General features: G+C 41.6%; 1 protein-coding gene across 1 annotated transcript in view; it reads left to right on the forward strand.

The window, feature by feature from the left end:
• LOC117450120 (nidogen-1-like) overlaps nucleotides 1–12,999 on the forward strand; it is a 54,147-nt gene extending 41,148 nt beyond the window's left edge. Inside the window, exons 14-20 of the mRNA XM_034088160.1 lie at nucleotides 1,080–1,252; nucleotides 2,960–3,086; nucleotides 3,642–3,813; nucleotides 4,594–4,751; nucleotides 5,185–5,308; nucleotides 6,082–6,194; nucleotides 10,660–12,999. Of these exons, the coding sequence (XP_033944051.1) occupies nucleotides 1,080–1,252; nucleotides 2,960–3,086; nucleotides 3,642–3,813; nucleotides 4,594–4,751; nucleotides 5,185–5,308; nucleotides 6,082–6,194; nucleotides 10,660–10,778 (986 nt within the window). The 3' untranslated portion in view covers nucleotides 10,779–12,999. The remainder of the gene's footprint in view (nucleotides 1–1,079; nucleotides 1,253–2,959; nucleotides 3,087–3,641; nucleotides 3,814–4,593; nucleotides 4,752–5,184; nucleotides 5,309–6,081; nucleotides 6,195–10,659) is intronic.
• Nucleotides 13,000–16,409: the final 3,410 nt, after the last annotated feature.

Genomic DNA, 16,409 nt, shown 5'->3' on the forward strand with positions numbered 1-16,409 from the left:
GGCTACACCCATACCAAGAAATGGCTTAGCCCCACCATGAAAAATGATGTTAAAGTAAGCAAAATAAAGTCTGCCAACTCGCGCGGAGTAAATTGCACAGACAGCAGTTAGTAAGATTGATTTCAGTAGCCACGGTTTTGAAAACTTTTGTCACGTAGTGATCGTCTTCTCAATAGAACATCTTTGATAACGGCGTGGTGTTGTTGCAGGAAGTCCCGACGGAGAATACTCTTGCTGTAGTACAGGGCAGAGCCATATAATAGTAATAATATGGCTCTGGTACAGGGGTGCACATAACTGGTACGCAGGTGATGTGCGTAATCTGAAATGCGTACCGTCACTTGTGTCACAAAGCGCATTTGCGTACCGACGTACTTGTGAAGCTTTTCCAGAAGGCGGTTAGATCACCGGACGACAGAGTCGGTCTCCGTGTGCACAGACAGGGCTGCTGTTAACGTCGGTCTGTATAACGGAACTGTGCCAAAACTAGCCAACCGGCTGCGGAGGGAGACTCCCCCCTTCACTGGACAACTGCGCTAAAACAGCTGATCACAACGTTCACACTCTTTGGTCACGAAGTACTCCACTAGCCCCCCCCCCCCCCCTCGACTTTCCTGAAGTACTCCCCCGTTGATAGAAATCAACACGTAAATGAATTTGACATAAGATGTATTTAGTTGAAATACTTTTCCAAGCTGAAACGTAGTAATTGTGTTTCCAATATGCTTTCAGTTTATACCAATAATGCATTTTTGGGAATTACGCCGGTGATGGGCTGGTTGGAGTTTAAAAAGCACACGTCTATAATGTTTTTATTGAAACTATCACTGCCAGAAAGGTAGACATGTCCACAAGTTTAACCATATGTTATTAAATAATAATTAATTGCATTTATTTGAGCACTTTTTACAAGAGTAATCAATAGTTTTTATTGTGTTTTGATGTCTTTCTGTCCCTGTCAGCACCTGATCTGATCTGTGGTATTTCCCCCCAAAAAAGAAAACCTGGTATTTCACAATCACACGAAAAATGATCTTCATTAAACTAAAACCTGCCCCCTGATCTCCCCCTCCTCTCAGGTATTGATCAGGGGGTGAATCCTCCTCCGGTGGGTCCGACCCCTCGACCAGACGTCCACCCCGTTGCTCCGGGGACTCACCTGCTGTTCGCTCAGAGCGGGAAGATCGAGCGCGTTCCTCTGGACGGAAACAGCATCAAGATGGACGAGGCCAAACCTCTGCTGCACATCCCCGTAAGACCATCAGATGTATCTTCAATGTTAGATTCCTCGTAAATATGTCCTTTGCAAAGAAACAGTGTCCCGTAGATTTTACATTAAATGATACAGAGTTAACTGGTGCTTTGTCCTAAGGGAATTACATATAGTAGATTAAATGCGAACATCAATCATGGTTCTTCTAACTGTTCATTAAAATCCTCCAAAGGTTGAGAATTCGAGGGGGGGAAAAGTCAAGGTCTTGAACGTTTTAAAAGAGCTTGAACTTGAAATATTTGTTTTTTTAAATGTTCGATTTAACGTTGATCAACAGGCTACGTGTTGCTGTGTTATTGTTTCAGGCACCACATGCCTCAAGTACCGTACTTTTCGGACTATAAAGCTCACCTGCATATAAGCCGCAGCAGCTAAATTGTCCGTCTGTCTTGCTCTCGTTCTGTCTCTCGGTTCCACTTTTACTTTGGCGCGCTACCTGTCTCACTCTTTTCCGGCCTCCAGCTTTTCCTGCTGGATCCCGCCCTTAAAGGTGGCGGGCGCGGACCGGTCATAGAGCCCATAGAGTTAAAGGTGGTTAATTTTACCTGTAAAATCCATAGATCTAGGAGGTTCCCTAGTGGGGAAAAAAGTTGCGGCTTATAGTCCGAAAAGTACGGTATTGCTGTCTTTAACCTTTCATCTTTGTCTCAAACTATGCCATGTTAGTTCGTGAATTTGGTGGAATTTGATGTAGAAAGTGTCTAAAATCTCTTTTTTTCATATTTAAGTGGGTGTGGGAATCCTGTGGAAAGTAGCCACTGATTCAGATGTCAGCAAATTAGCTTTTTAATTCTGCCTTCACGAGTTAAAATGGTTCTTTGTCTGAGAATCAGGTCTGATCTTTTTTGGCGTTTTATGAAGATGTGTTTCCATTGTTTTTTCGAAGCTTGGCTAACAGTTTCCCCCTGCTTCCAGTCTTTGTGCTAAGCTAGGCTAACAGTTTCCCCCTGCTTCCAGTCTTTGTGCTAAGCTAGGCTAACAGTTTCCCCCTGCTTCCAGTCTTTGTGCTAAGCTAGGCTAACAGTTTCCCCCTGCTTCCAGTCTTTGTGCTAAGCTAGGCTAACAGTTTCCCCCTGCTTCCAGTCTTTGTGCTAAGCTAGGCTAACAGTTTCCCCCTGCTTCCAGTCTTTGTGCTAAGCTAGGCTAGACACTTCCTGTACCTCTCTCTGCTCAGGATGCTCAGAGAGAAAACTTCTTTGCATCTTATAATCTATAACCTTTCAAAGTGTCTTTAAGCTTTACCAAAATCAAATCATCACATTAACGGATAATCCCATGAAAAATGTTGTATTTGTTTCTAGTTTTTCCACCATTTACCACCAAGTAAAGAGAAAGATCCATGTTCCAAACCAGATTGAGCTTCCTATGGAGACAAAAAGACACATTTTCTTGACTCTATGGAGTTTTTCTGATGACGTCATTCGGTCTTCATATTGAACAACGTACACACAGTGTCAGTGTTTCTCATGAACTTCTAAGCGTTCCTGGTTGCTGTGAAACAATCCACTTATTGTTCTTAAACATATTTCAGCGTCTCGTTTCTCCTCTCTCATAAGTCATCTGCGTTAATGTACTGCAGGCGAACACAAAGCTCTCCGTCTTTCTGTCATCGCCACACAAAAGGCTCTTTGAAAATGAAACGGCGGCTGAATGAAAGCGTCTGTCTGCTCCTGCGTTTCCTCTCAGGACCGAGTGGTGATCGCCCTGTCGTACGACTGCGTGGAGAAGATGGTTTACTGGACCGACATCACCGGGCCGTCCATCAGCAGGGCGCGTCTGAGCGGAGGAAGCATCATGCCTGTCGTCACCACAGGTACAGCAGACGTCACAAAGTCACTTCTGTCACAAAGTCACTTTACGTGGCTGAGCGACACGAAGAAGGCCAATCTTACTCAGTGTCCTAAGGTTCTTTTAAAACCTTTAGTGTGTTTTTTGACAGCAACAAGACATTTTAATAATTGTTTCTCACATTAAAAACACATTTTTAGAGTTAGTTTCTCTTATTTGTATTAGATTTTTTAATATAACTATATATTTTTTTATTTATAAGACAAAAAAAACAATTATATAAAAAAGAACCTGGAAGTTTCTGGATAAAAGTCATATATTATTTACAAAAAGAAATCCCTGAAATTGTGTTTCTTTTATTGTCAGAAACATTTATAAAAATAAAGATGATGACATTAGGGTTAGGGTTTCCTGTAGGGATCAGATGATGCAATGCTTGTGTTAATAAAAAAGCATTTAAAAAAGATTTGACTCATCCTCTAAGTTAAGATTACTCTCAAATGTTCAGAAGCCATTACCACTGTTAGTGATTCCCCCTCTTTGCCTGAGGTCTGATCTGTGTGTTCCCGGGTTTCCTCAGATCTCCAGAGCCCTGAAGGCATCGCGGTGGATCACGTCTCGCGGCTCCTCTTCTGGACCGACTCCATGCGCGACACGGTGGAAGTTTCCAAACTGGACGGCAGCCAGCGGCGAGTTCTGTTCGACACGGACCTGATCAACCCGAGACCCATCGTGGTCAACCCGGCGTACGGGTGAGTGCTGCAGGAACAACAAGAAGAAACTAATCAGAATTTCAATAATAATGTGTATAGTGGACTGTCTTAAAGGGGACCTATCATGCAAAATGCACTTTTTGATGTCTTTTATACATGAATATGTGTCCCCGCCCGGTGCGTCAGGGAACTCACAAAGTGTCAGGAAACAAAACCCTCTCTCTTTTCCTCCGTACCCACATCTCTAAAAACGGGGGAACAACGGAGCGGATCCAGATTTGCGTCCGATATGACGTAATATCGGAAGCAATGCGCGACATGTTTTGGACGTAATATGGTCTTTGTTTACATTAGCATGGCTAACACTCAGAGCTAACCTGTACTGGAGAGAGTGTGTGTGAAGAAGCAGGAAATAAAAAACCGGTAAGAGAAAAAGCCTTTGAGCTCCATGCTGTTTCAGACAAATAATCCTTGATGTGGTTTGGAACATGATATGGCATTTAATCACGGCAGGATTTAACTGTATCTGCCGGTAGAATTCTGAGCATGTTTGCAACTTATATATATATCAATATTCCAATTACTTGTAGACTATTCTGCACTATTTCTATTTCTATCATATTCTATTTTATTTTACTTACTTGCACTATTTTATCAGTTGTATTGTGTTGCACTGTTGGCGGATCCTATGACCTAAGATTTTCATTTTCATAACTACACTGTAGCTATGTACAAATGACAAGAAAAACCTTGAATCCTTGAATCCTTGAATCCTAGAATCCTAGCTTTCCTCTGACTGGTTGTTTCCCGTTGCTTCAGGCGGCTGTACTGGGCAGACTGGAACAGAGACGGGCCCAAAATCGAGATGTCGAACATGGACGGGACGGATCGGACGGTCCTGGTGAAAGACGACCTGGGGCTTCCCAACGCTTTGACCTTTGACATCGAGCAACAGGAGCTGTGCTGGGCCGACGCAGGTGAGACTCACCTGAGGCATCGTCGTGTTGTTAGAAAACACAGAATCAGAAACGGGTTTATTACCAGGTAGGTTGGCACGTACGAGGAATTTCACTTGATGTCGTGGTGGATACATAAATGTATATAAAAAAAAAAAAAAGACAGATAGATAGATAGAAAACTATTTTAAGAACACTATAATAACATAAGAAAATAAGAGAAAATATAGTCAAATGAAATAAAGCAGTATTTACATTGAAATAGAATGGAATAAAATATGTGCAGTAAAAAAAACAGATATTGTCAACATTGTGTGCATTACTGTAATGCATAGAGTCTGCGTTGTGGCTCAAGATCAATCAGAACTGAGATCAGGTTAGTTGTCATTGATTGATTGAATGATTGATTGATTGATTGATTGATTGATTGATTGATTGATTGATTGGTGTACAGGGACTCGTAAGTTGGAGTGTATGGATCCTCACCGGCGGCTGAGGAGGCAGATCGTCGAGGGGATCCAGTATCCCTTCTCCATGGTGTCCTTCGGAAAGAACCTGTATTACACCGACTGGAGGAGGTAACAAACATCAATATACTCAACTGTCTTCAGCTGCTTATAGAGAGGCGCAGGAACGAGTCCTTAACCTGGGAATGAGTCAGCATTTCAGTATTTCCGGGCACCTTCTTCTCAAAGTCAATAGTTTTTTTGTGGTTAGAAGAATACATTAAAGTCTGTTGTTAACACAAGCTAAAGAAATGTTCACGTTTTGTTCTACGACATAACATAAGTCAGCAAGAACCCCACTGGTGAATGCCCAAGGCGTCTATGCTTCATAAGAACAGTGGTCGTTAACAATGGTCTTAATTAGACTACTAAACGTCATTACTTTAGTAATAACTTTAATAATGTACTTATTGTAAGTCGCTTTGGATAAAAGCGTCAGCTAAATGCAATGTAATGTAATTACGCCAAACATTAGCCATGATTAGAAGTCTTGTCACCTATAGCCAACGTTAAGTTTGACTTCTGCCAATTGCATGTATGCTTCATCAAGTATAAAATGGTGGTAATATGTGGAGATGGTCCTGCTGAGGAAAACGTGTAAGTATCAGAAACATGGGTTTGCCCCAATCCTATCTTCTGTAATAATTCAAAAGCCAATGGAAAAATCCCAAAGCTTTTTGTTTAGCGAATCCTTGCAATGCTAACTTCCGGGTCGGCCTACACAAAGAAGTCATCCCTGCACCTCTCTAAAGTCAGTTGTGTTCAACCCTGTGTTAGTCTGACCGCCAGCCATCACTCTGTGGTCTGGGGTCAATCATTTTGTTTTGTTTGTGCGTATTTTCCAGAGAGGCGGTGGTCTCCGTGGACCGCTTCTCAGAGAAAGAGACCGAAGAGTTCCTGCCTCAGAAACGCTCTCGACCGTACGGCATCACCTCGACACCGACGCAGTGTCCACAAGGTACGGCTTCACTTTAATAACAAGATACAGAGTAGGTAGACCTGTCGGAGAAAACGAAGTGAAGGAACCAAGGTTATTACACAGGACGTAAGCAATCAGCTGTTTTGCAAAGATGCATGGAGGGTTTGTACTCTCTGGTTTCTGACAGAGCCTTTTTCTGCGAGCTATGGGTTTAAAATACAAGAGCTGCACATATCATATCATATGAGGTACATATCGCCTTACATCTTCATTATCGTAATAACATGTCTTTTCCTGGTGTCAGATGCCACACTACGGGAAGGGAATGTCATTTTCTGAACTTAACAGACTTTTCTACATGTTCTTTTTTAAATGTTTTACCCACTTAGCCATTATATCGATTGATACATTTTATTTCGAACAAGTAAAATAATTACAAAAAAAATATTTTTTTGCAGTGCATAGTCATGTAAGATAAATCACACCAAAAAAAATACATTTACAACAACAACAACAACAACAACAACAACAACAACAACAACAACAACAACAACAACAGCATTAGCAACATAAACAGTCCCACATCTAGTGTTCGAGAAGGAGTGAGAAGAAGTATAATTTATTTAATCTCACCCCCTTGTCCCTAAATGATTTATTTATAATCTATAATCTGCATTAATTATTATTATTATTATTATTATTATTATTATTATTAATCGACTTTACCTGTTGATTGACATATATACATATACACATATGTACATACACACATACATACCCACACATACACATATATACATATACTAAGGAGGCGTGTGGCACAGTGGCGGGTGCGTTGGTGTTCGGATCAGGGGGGCACAGGTTCAAACCCCACTGCAGTCAGCATGTCGTTGTGTCCCTGAAGACACTTCACCCCAAATGGCTCCTGTGGGGATTGCCCACAGTATTGAGCATGTGAGTCGCTTTGGATAAAAGCGTCTAACATGTAATGTAATATATGCACATATACATATACACACCTACATACTCACACACATACACATAGTCAAAGAATCACTAGTTATATCAACATAAATAGTGATTCTTTTTCACAAATCTTGTTATATAAATAGTTATGAAAGCACCATAGACCTATAATATCCTCGGAATATCAATGTTGAGTTTATTTGATCAGAAATATCATGATATTTGATTTTCTCCATATCACCCAGCCATAATCTCTTTTTAAATATCATCATCATTGTTCCTCGACCTCTTCTAAGGGGTCGAGGTATGAACTATTTATGGCTGATACATGTTCTATGTATCTATATTTATATACGTCTTGGAGCTGCTGCACCTGCATGTCCCCTCTGCGGATCCAACAACATTTACCTTATCTTAAATCGAGCTAACTCTGTTATGTTTATATGAAGAGCAGCTCGGGGGAGTCCTGATCAGAGCCGTTTAGCGCGCTGAGTGCAGATGTACTCGCTGACCGCAGTAATTGATTCCTGATGCATATAGTATGTGGATGGATATAGGCGTGGGAACTCCGGAGCGGTGACCTCAGGGGAAGCCAGATGTTAGCATGGAGGCTCACAGCTGCTCCGAGCAGCGATGAGAAACACATCCTCCTCCACCTGCTGCCGCGCCGACGGGGTTTAACTGTCCCTCCACTTCCTAAAGCCTCGCTAAACACTTCTATTTAACTTGGCAGCATGTTCTCGGGTCACTTTCTTTCTGTTTTACAGACTGCACCACAACCGGCCTTATCTGTTAAAGGGGCCCTATTTTGCTTTTAGGGGGTTTTCCTTTCCTGTAGTGTGTTGTATAGGTTTTTAGTGCATGTACATTACATTACATTTAACTCACGCTTTTATCCAAAGCGACTTACAGGAAGTGCGTTCGACCAAGAAGATACAACCTTGAAGAAAACTGAATCCTAGGTTTCATAGAGCCAAAACATTTCAAGTGCTACTCAACTAGCTTTAGATAAGCCCGTCCTTTATTAGTATATAAGTCCTTTATTAGTACATAAGTGCTTTGTTAGTAATTCTACCGCTCGAAGTGGAGTCGAAAGAGATGAGTTTTCTGTCTGTGCCGAAAGACGCAGATGGTCTGGAAAGGCTAAAAAGGAGTTGCCTGAAACGCCTCCATTGGACTCCTTTGTTTACTTCTGTAGCATAATGACATCACGAAACACTTGTGCTTCTATTGGCTAGCGCTCCAACACATTGTACTTGATAGGCTAAGGGGCGGGACATCTCTTGACCAATCACAACAGAGCTGGCCAGCTAACCAATCAGAGCAGACTGAGCTCTGGTTTCAGACAGAGGGTGAAAAGAGGTTCTGCAGCACAGACAGTATGAGAAAAATAAAGAGCTTTTTGAACATTAGAGCATGGAGACATGTCCCAGTAGAGACACGACATACTGATATGGACCTGAAGATGAGCAGAACAGGGCCCCTTTAATAAAGACGTTAAATGTAGACCGCGGTGCTGAAGGACGTTCATTCTGTGGCTCTTTGAGGAAAGGCAGGCATTATTATTTCCTTTGGGATGGTTGGGGATGTTTAGACGCAGCTGTTACTTACAGCACATGTGAGAAAGAACGTGGATTTAAACCTCAAAACTGTGGTGTGAGTTTTACCTCCAGCTCATGAGTTTCACACCAGATGTAAAAGGCAAGCCGTCAACAGCTGCAGCTAAATAATAATACGTTGGTTCGACAATTACATCTTACATTGTGTGCATTTTGGAAACATTCAGCAATCTGACACGCTACTGTAAATCATAAAGTATCTATAATGGAGTCGTGCTTTCCCTCTGAACACGCCGTGAGCACGAGTTACACATTCATAATACATTTAAACCTTGGCATGTTGTTTTCAAAATGCTATTGTTTGCATTTTCAGTTTAGGTACTTTCAAAAATCTGCAATTTGTTTTGATGAATAAGTCAAAGTAATGTTTCAAGAAGATATACCAAGCATTTGATGGTTCCTAGTTCGCTGTAAATTCACTTAGTTTAAGGATGTTGGTCAAACAAAACAAGGCTTTGATGATTTGACATTTTACTTTGATTAAAGAGACATAATGGATTATTCTCATTGTCAGGTTCATATCAGTATGTAGTGTCTCCACTGGGACATGTCTCCATGCTTTAATGTCCAAAAAGCTCTTTACTTTTCTCATACTGCCTGTGCTGCAGCACCTCTTTTCACCCTCTGTCTGGAACCAGAGCCCAGTCTGCTCTGATTGGTTAGCTGGCCGCAGGGTTCGAGTTATAATCTGAGCTTTATGGGGGTCTAATAATAATGATGTATTGCGCACCTCGGAGGTGAAGTGCAGGCTGATATCATTCATGAGAGAATACGATGCGTAGTTTCTTTTTATTTTAGCCCATTTACCTCGTTAACGTAAATAATACTCGTTACCTTGACACATGCATTATTTGTGATTAAAATAATGGTTGTTGGTAATGTATTGGCGACCCTCACAGATGTATGATTTCACCGCATCCATAGGAGCTCAGACCCCTCCTTATTGGCTCCCACATAACTCGAACCCTGACTGGCCGGCTGTGTTGTGATTGGTCGACCGCTTAGAGATGTCCCGCCTCTTAGCATATCACGTACAATGTGTTGGAGCGCTAGCCAATACAAGTGCAAGTGTCACATAGTGATGTCCTTATGTTCCTGAAGTAAACAAAGAAGTCTAATGGAGGTGAACACAGGGATGTTAGCCTTTTCAGACCTTTTCCATGCACCTATATAACACACTACAGCAGGGGTGTCAAACTCAATTTCATCGCGGGCCACATCAGCATTATGGTTGCACTCAAAGGGCCGGTTGTAACTTTAAGAATATATAAAAATACATATATAAATATATCATATATATAAAATAATGTATTATATTACATCATTGCCTCTGCATTGGATTATCATCGGATAGGGTAATAACTTCATGATTGACTACGTCTGAAAGCAGAAGTCTAGGGCAAATAATTGCAAGTCTTTTCAGTGCGTATGTCCCAAAATGATTTAAAAAGAAAAACCAAATTCTGGAGAAAAAATAAATAGAAGTGACATTTTGAAATAAAAATCTAATTCTGAGAAAAAGGAATTCTATGAAAAAATGCATATTTTGAAGAAAAAAAGGCAAATTCTGAGAAAAAAAGGCAAATTCTGAGAAAAAAAGTCATATTTGAGATGCATTGTGGGACATGTAGTTTATGGGCAACGTGCTTCTGTAGCATGTAACCGTATAATAAACATATTATATTCTTTGCAAGCTCTTGTGGGGCCACATAAAATGAAGTCGCGGGCCGAATGTGGCCCCCGGGCCTTGAGTTTGACACCCCTGCACTACAGGAAAGGGAGAACCCCAAAAAACATAATAGTGCCCTATTACTTGTACATGTAATGTGACGCCCTGTGCCCTGTGCCGCTTTCTGGCGGATGATTTAACCAGATTTAAAGCTGCATCTCTGTATTAATGCCGCCTCTTCCTCTCTCAGCCTATAACTACTGCTCCAACAATGGCGGCTGCTCTCACCTGTGCCTCCCGCGGCCCGGCGGCTTCACCTGCCGCTGCCCGGACGCCTCCGAGGGTCAGTGTGAGGAGAGGAACCTGTGAGGAACCTGCGAGCTGCTGCTGCTGGGACACACAAAACACTCTTAACTCGACGTTGGTGTTTCCTACATTTCTTACTTGAATTGAACATTTTCCACAATCTTTTGTATGTGTTTCTGGCCGTCGGAAGCTGTTCAGACTTTACTGTATTTATGATGTCACACTTCAGGTGAGATGATTCACGTTTGAATTCAGATGTTTGTATTTAGACTCCTGGGTGAAGAGTTTCTCCTCAAAATGAGACCAAAGTGACACAAAATCTTAAACAGGGATTTTTTTAAAGACCATAGGTAAACCAAAAACCCTTGTGATGATAATTATTTGAAAAGGTACTGAACGATAAACTATACGTTGTTTTTTATTATATTTTAAAGGTGGAACTCCTTCGTTTTTCCTTATAACTGCGTAAACAATCAGATATAATTCAATCAATCTTCTGTAATGATTAAATAATTGAGAAAAAAAGGTTCGTTAGGGCCTTTTCGAAATGTTTGACGTTTCAAAAAATGCCTTAAAAAGGTTTCTGAAAAGGAAAAACCTTTCCCTGAAGTTACTTTAGGACAGCCGTGTGTTATCTGTCTTTATCTAATCTGAATACAGGCAATCTTTTGGCTGCAGCGCCCCCTGGAGGTGAAAGGCAGTCATATCAGCTCAAAGGCCTTCTTGGAGTTGTCACACATTTTTCTGAAACTATTCAAGAGTTACAGAAATATCACAAAACCGATGCATCATATTTAGTTTAATCCAAACAAATATATATAGTGTATATATATTGTAGCACATTAAGTGAAGACTTGATGAAATATGTACTAAGAAACGACCAAAAAGGCCTAAAATATGTTGCAAAATAGTCAAATATTTTGCATAATTTCAAGTTTTTATTATACAAAAGGTAAAGTGGCCGTGTGACGACACTATATTGTCCACCAGAGTTTATATCCAAAAAAGTCTCCATAAAAGCTCTATTAGTTTCCGTATGATAATAAAAAGCTGATGTGCTTTCTCTAAAATGATACAGGACGTTTTGTTTTTTAAAGGATTACAAAAGTAGGTTTTTTTTTACAGAGATGTTTGACTCATTTGTAAAATAAACCAAACCAAGCCAATATGGGATTATTCTATATTTTAGCAATCTTATGATACATTAGATTTATTCCCCTACAGAGCTGACTTGTATGTTATTATTATCTTGGAAGTGGACCACTATAATCACCACTGTGACCCTGAGGTGGTGGAAAGGGCTAACAACCTTTTTATGACTTACAAGATGTATCGTGTTGTGTGTACTACGACTCAGTGTATTTTTGATATGAACTTGTAAATAATGACCTGATATGCAGACGGTATGTTTCAATGTTGCCTGAGATCTACCTGAAGACGATTACTGTGAAGGTGTGAGGGAAGTATCGAGAGGACAAGGAGTATGTTTCTGTCATGTGAACATCTTTTTATTCAAGACTGGACAGTGCTGAATTAGGAGCTGTGTTTTCATCTCAAATAAAAGCAGACAAAACTACAAAAAATACATGTTTTGAAAGACTCCTCAAATATACCTGCAAATATTGAAATTAGGGAATGTTAAGCAACATAATCAAACTGCTTCTTATGTCAACAATTATTTAAAATGATCCTAAAACCAGGACAAATACAATTATCCAATTTTGAGAAGCTTATTGGAGCAGCGATCATTTTCAAATATTCATTTTGGCAACAATCTTACTTTTTGAAACATGAAAATACACTTTAATTTGGATTCAAACCCGTCAAAGACTGTCAAACTCTTAATTTGATTGTAATATTGCCCGACATAGACTTGTATACACTAAGACTATTCGAACCTGCTGCTAAAAAATAATAAGTAAAACGTCCCTCATTTGTAAAGTGAAGTTTTGTTTGATATAAACACAAATTGTTAAAAAATAATAATCCAGAAATGTGGTCGTTAGAGAATAAAGAGCCGAGCTTGTGAAACAGGTAAAATGGTGACTCAGCAGGAAAAACGTCTGAACTGGTGCTAATGTTTAAAAACAGTCAGTGTTTGCATGACAGGAACATCATTGTGTTGGAGGTGAGGTGAAGAGCAGGTCGGTGCAGCGTTTCTAAACTCAGGTTTTTGTTGTGTGGTAACTGATCCCCCATCAGGGAGGAAGCGGTCTGTTCCGACGATCAGCCAGAGGGAACATTAACAACCTGTACAGCCTCAATAAACATGTTTAAAACAAAACGTCAGTGTGGAGAGTTCTGTTTCATATAACCCGTCGTTATTAAACCCACAGCTGATGAGAGGATGTGTCATCCAGATGCAATTCAAATAAATACTCCACTTAAAATGTGTCTTCAGTTACACTTAAAGGTGGAGTGGGTAAGTTTGAGAAACCGGCTCGAGACACACTTTTTGTTATATTCCATGGAATGCTCTCAACATCCCGAGAGCAATGAATATCTGAAGTGCTTTGACAAAAAATCCATACAAAAATGTCATCTGTGGAAGCCGTAATACTTTAAAAAGCACAACCGATCCGTTTAGCCGCCCTGCCTGTCAGCCTTCCATCTCGTGCACGCACAAATGTATCTCGTGCCCTCATTGGTCATGTGCGCGTTCATGTGTGTTGGAGGAGGTGCTCTGTGAGGAAGTCTGAAGGAAGGGGCGGATTCTTTTCGGCTGTGTACTTTCAAATTTTAGTGCACTCGAGCCGGTTTCTGAAACTTACCTACCCCACCTTTAATATAACGGCTCAATTGAATACTCTATTCTGATTGGTCAATGAGGTTGTTAATACACTGTTGCTAAGGATAACATGACCATTGCTAAGGAAGATCAAGGTATTATGTGCAGTCATATTAGTCAGAACCCAATTCAAGGTACTGGTCTTCACATATAGAGCTGGCCATGGCCTGATCCACCCTCACAGCACAACCCGGGCCCTGAGGTCCTCTGAGCAAGGCCTCCTAAGGGTGCCCCGAACCAGGCTAAAGACTAAGGGGGACCGTGCCTTTGAGGCGGTGGCCCCAAGGCTTTGGAACGAACTCCCCCAGAAACTAAGAGCCTCTGTCTCAGTAGATTGTTAAGGGGCAGTTAAGGACCCACCATTTGAGACAGGCCTTTGGGGCGCCGGGGGAGGTGAGTTAGTGGCTGTCTTTCATTGGTGTGTTATCCTATGTGCTACCTGCTGCTGTTGCCTTTTATTCCACATGTTATAGTTGTACTTTGAACGTTGTCCTGTGTCCTGTACTGTAAAGCACTTTGTACCTCCGTGTTGAGAAGGCTGCTATATTAATAAAGCTTTACTTAGTCTGAGAGGAAATACGGTTGATTGTTGATAACCATAACTTTATTTTTCATCGATCAGAAAACACACTGGAATACTTTTCTAACATTTATTTTAATATTTAGCGTAACAGCTCAACTGTCCCCAGAAGAGAAAACAAAAACAGCGCAAAAGGAAACAGGTTAATTTTGTTAGTGCGTCTGATTTCACTTTGGTGATTCTGAAATTCTGAATGAAGCCATGCATTTTCCAGAGCAGTGCTTTGACTCGGGGAGCGGGTCAATGCTCTGAGCCGACGGATCCAGCTGGGGAGTCGTGTTGGAGTGAATCCAGCTCTCAGGGAAAGTCTGTGAGTTTCTCCACGGAGGAAACGGTCAGCTGCTGCTGGACGTCAGAAGCAGCTGAAGTTCAGTTTCAGTCCGGGCGGTTCTTCAGGACCAGCGGACCTGCACCTGGTCTCCGTCCTCTATCGCGTACTGAGACAGGGTTTTCAGGTCGATGTCAATCTCATACTCAATCCCCATTTTCTACAAAGAAAGGAAGTTAAAGGTCACCTCTGGTGCAAAATCCACGTCTCTTCTACATCAACATGTGTCCCCTCTTCTTCATGTCTCTTCTACATCAACACGTGTCCCCTCTTCTTCACGTCTCTTCTACATCAACACGTGTCCCCTCTTCTTCACGTCTCTTCTACATCAACATGTGTCCCCTCTTCTTCATGTCTCTTCTACATCAACATGTGTCCCCTCTTCTTCATGTCTCTTCTACATCAACATGTGTCCCCTCTTCTTCATGTCTCTTCTACATCAACACGTGTCCCCTCTTCTTCATGTCTCTTCTACATCAACACGTGTCCCCTCTTCTTCATGTCTCTTCTACATCAACACGTGTCCCCTCTTCTTCATGTCTCTTCTACATCAACACTGTGTCCCCTCTTCTTCATGTCTCTTCTACATCAACATGTGTCCCCTCTTCTCCATGTCTCTTCTACATCAACATGTGTCCCCTCTTCTCCATGTCTCTTCTACATCAACATGTGTCCCCTCTTCTCCATGTCTCTTCTACATCAACATGTGTCCCCTCTTCTCCTCGTCTCTTCTACATCAACATGTGTCCCCTCTTCTTCATGTCTCTTCTACATCAACATGTGTCCCCTCTTCTCCACGTCTCTTCTACATCAACATGTGTCCCCTCTTCTTCATGTCTCTTCTACATCAACATGTGTCCCCTCTTCTCCACGTCTCTTCTACATCAACATGTGTCCCCTCTTCTTCATGTCTCTTCTACATCAATATGTGTCCCCTCTTCTCCACGTCTCTTCTACATCAACATGTGTCCCCTCTTCTTCATCGTCTCTTCTTCATCAATATGTGTCCCCTCTTCTCCATGTCTCTTTTACATCAACATGTGTCCCCTCTTCTCCATGTCTCTTCTACATCAACATGTGTCCCCTCTTCTTCATGTCTCTTCTACATCAACATGTGTCCCCTCTTCTTCATGTCTCTTCTTCATCAACATGTGTCCCCTCTTCTTCCATGTCTCTTCTACATCAACATGTGTCCCCTCTTCTCCATGTCTCTTCTACATCAACATGTGTCCCCTCTTCTTCATGTCTCTTCTACATCAACATGTGTCCCCTCTTCTCCACGTCTCTTCTACATCAACATGTGTCCCCTCTTCTCCACGTCTCTTCTACATCAACATGTGTCCCCTCTTCTACATCAACATGTGTCCCCTCTTCTCCATGTCTCTTCTACATCAACATGTGTCCCCTCTTCTCCATGTCTCTTCTACATCAATATGTGTCCCCTCTTCTCCACGTCTCTTCTACATCAACATGTGTCCCCTCTTCTCCACGTCTCTTCTACATCAACATGTGTCCCCTCTTCTTCACGTCTCTTCTACATCAACATGTGTCCCCTCTTCTTCATGTCTCTTCTACATCAACATGTGTCCCCTCTTCTCCATGTCTCTTCTACATCAACATGTGTCCCCTCTTCTTCATGTCTCTTCTACATCAACATGTGTCCCCTCTTCTTCATGTCTCTTCTACATCAACATGTGTCCCCTCTTCTTCATGTCTCTTCTACATCAATATGTGTCCCCTCTTCTCCACGTCTCTTCTACATCAACATGTGTCCCCTCTTCTTCATGTCTCTTCTTCATCAATATGTGTCCCCTCTTCTCCATGTCTCTTCTACATCAACATGTGTCCCCTCTTCTCCATGTCTCTTCTACATCAACATGTGGCCCCTCTTCTTCATGTCTCTTCTACATCAACATGTGTCCCCTCTTCTTCATGTCTCTTCTTCATCAACATGTGTCCCCTCTTCTCCATGTCTCTTCTACATCAACATGTGTCCCC

The sequence above is a fragment of the Pseudochaenichthys georgianus genome, chromosome 1 (assembly GCF_902827115.2).
Source record: "Pseudochaenichthys georgianus chromosome 1, fPseGeo1.2, whole genome shotgun sequence".
Lineage (NCBI taxonomy): Eukaryota > Metazoa > Chordata > Actinopteri > Perciformes > Channichthyidae > Pseudochaenichthys > Pseudochaenichthys georgianus.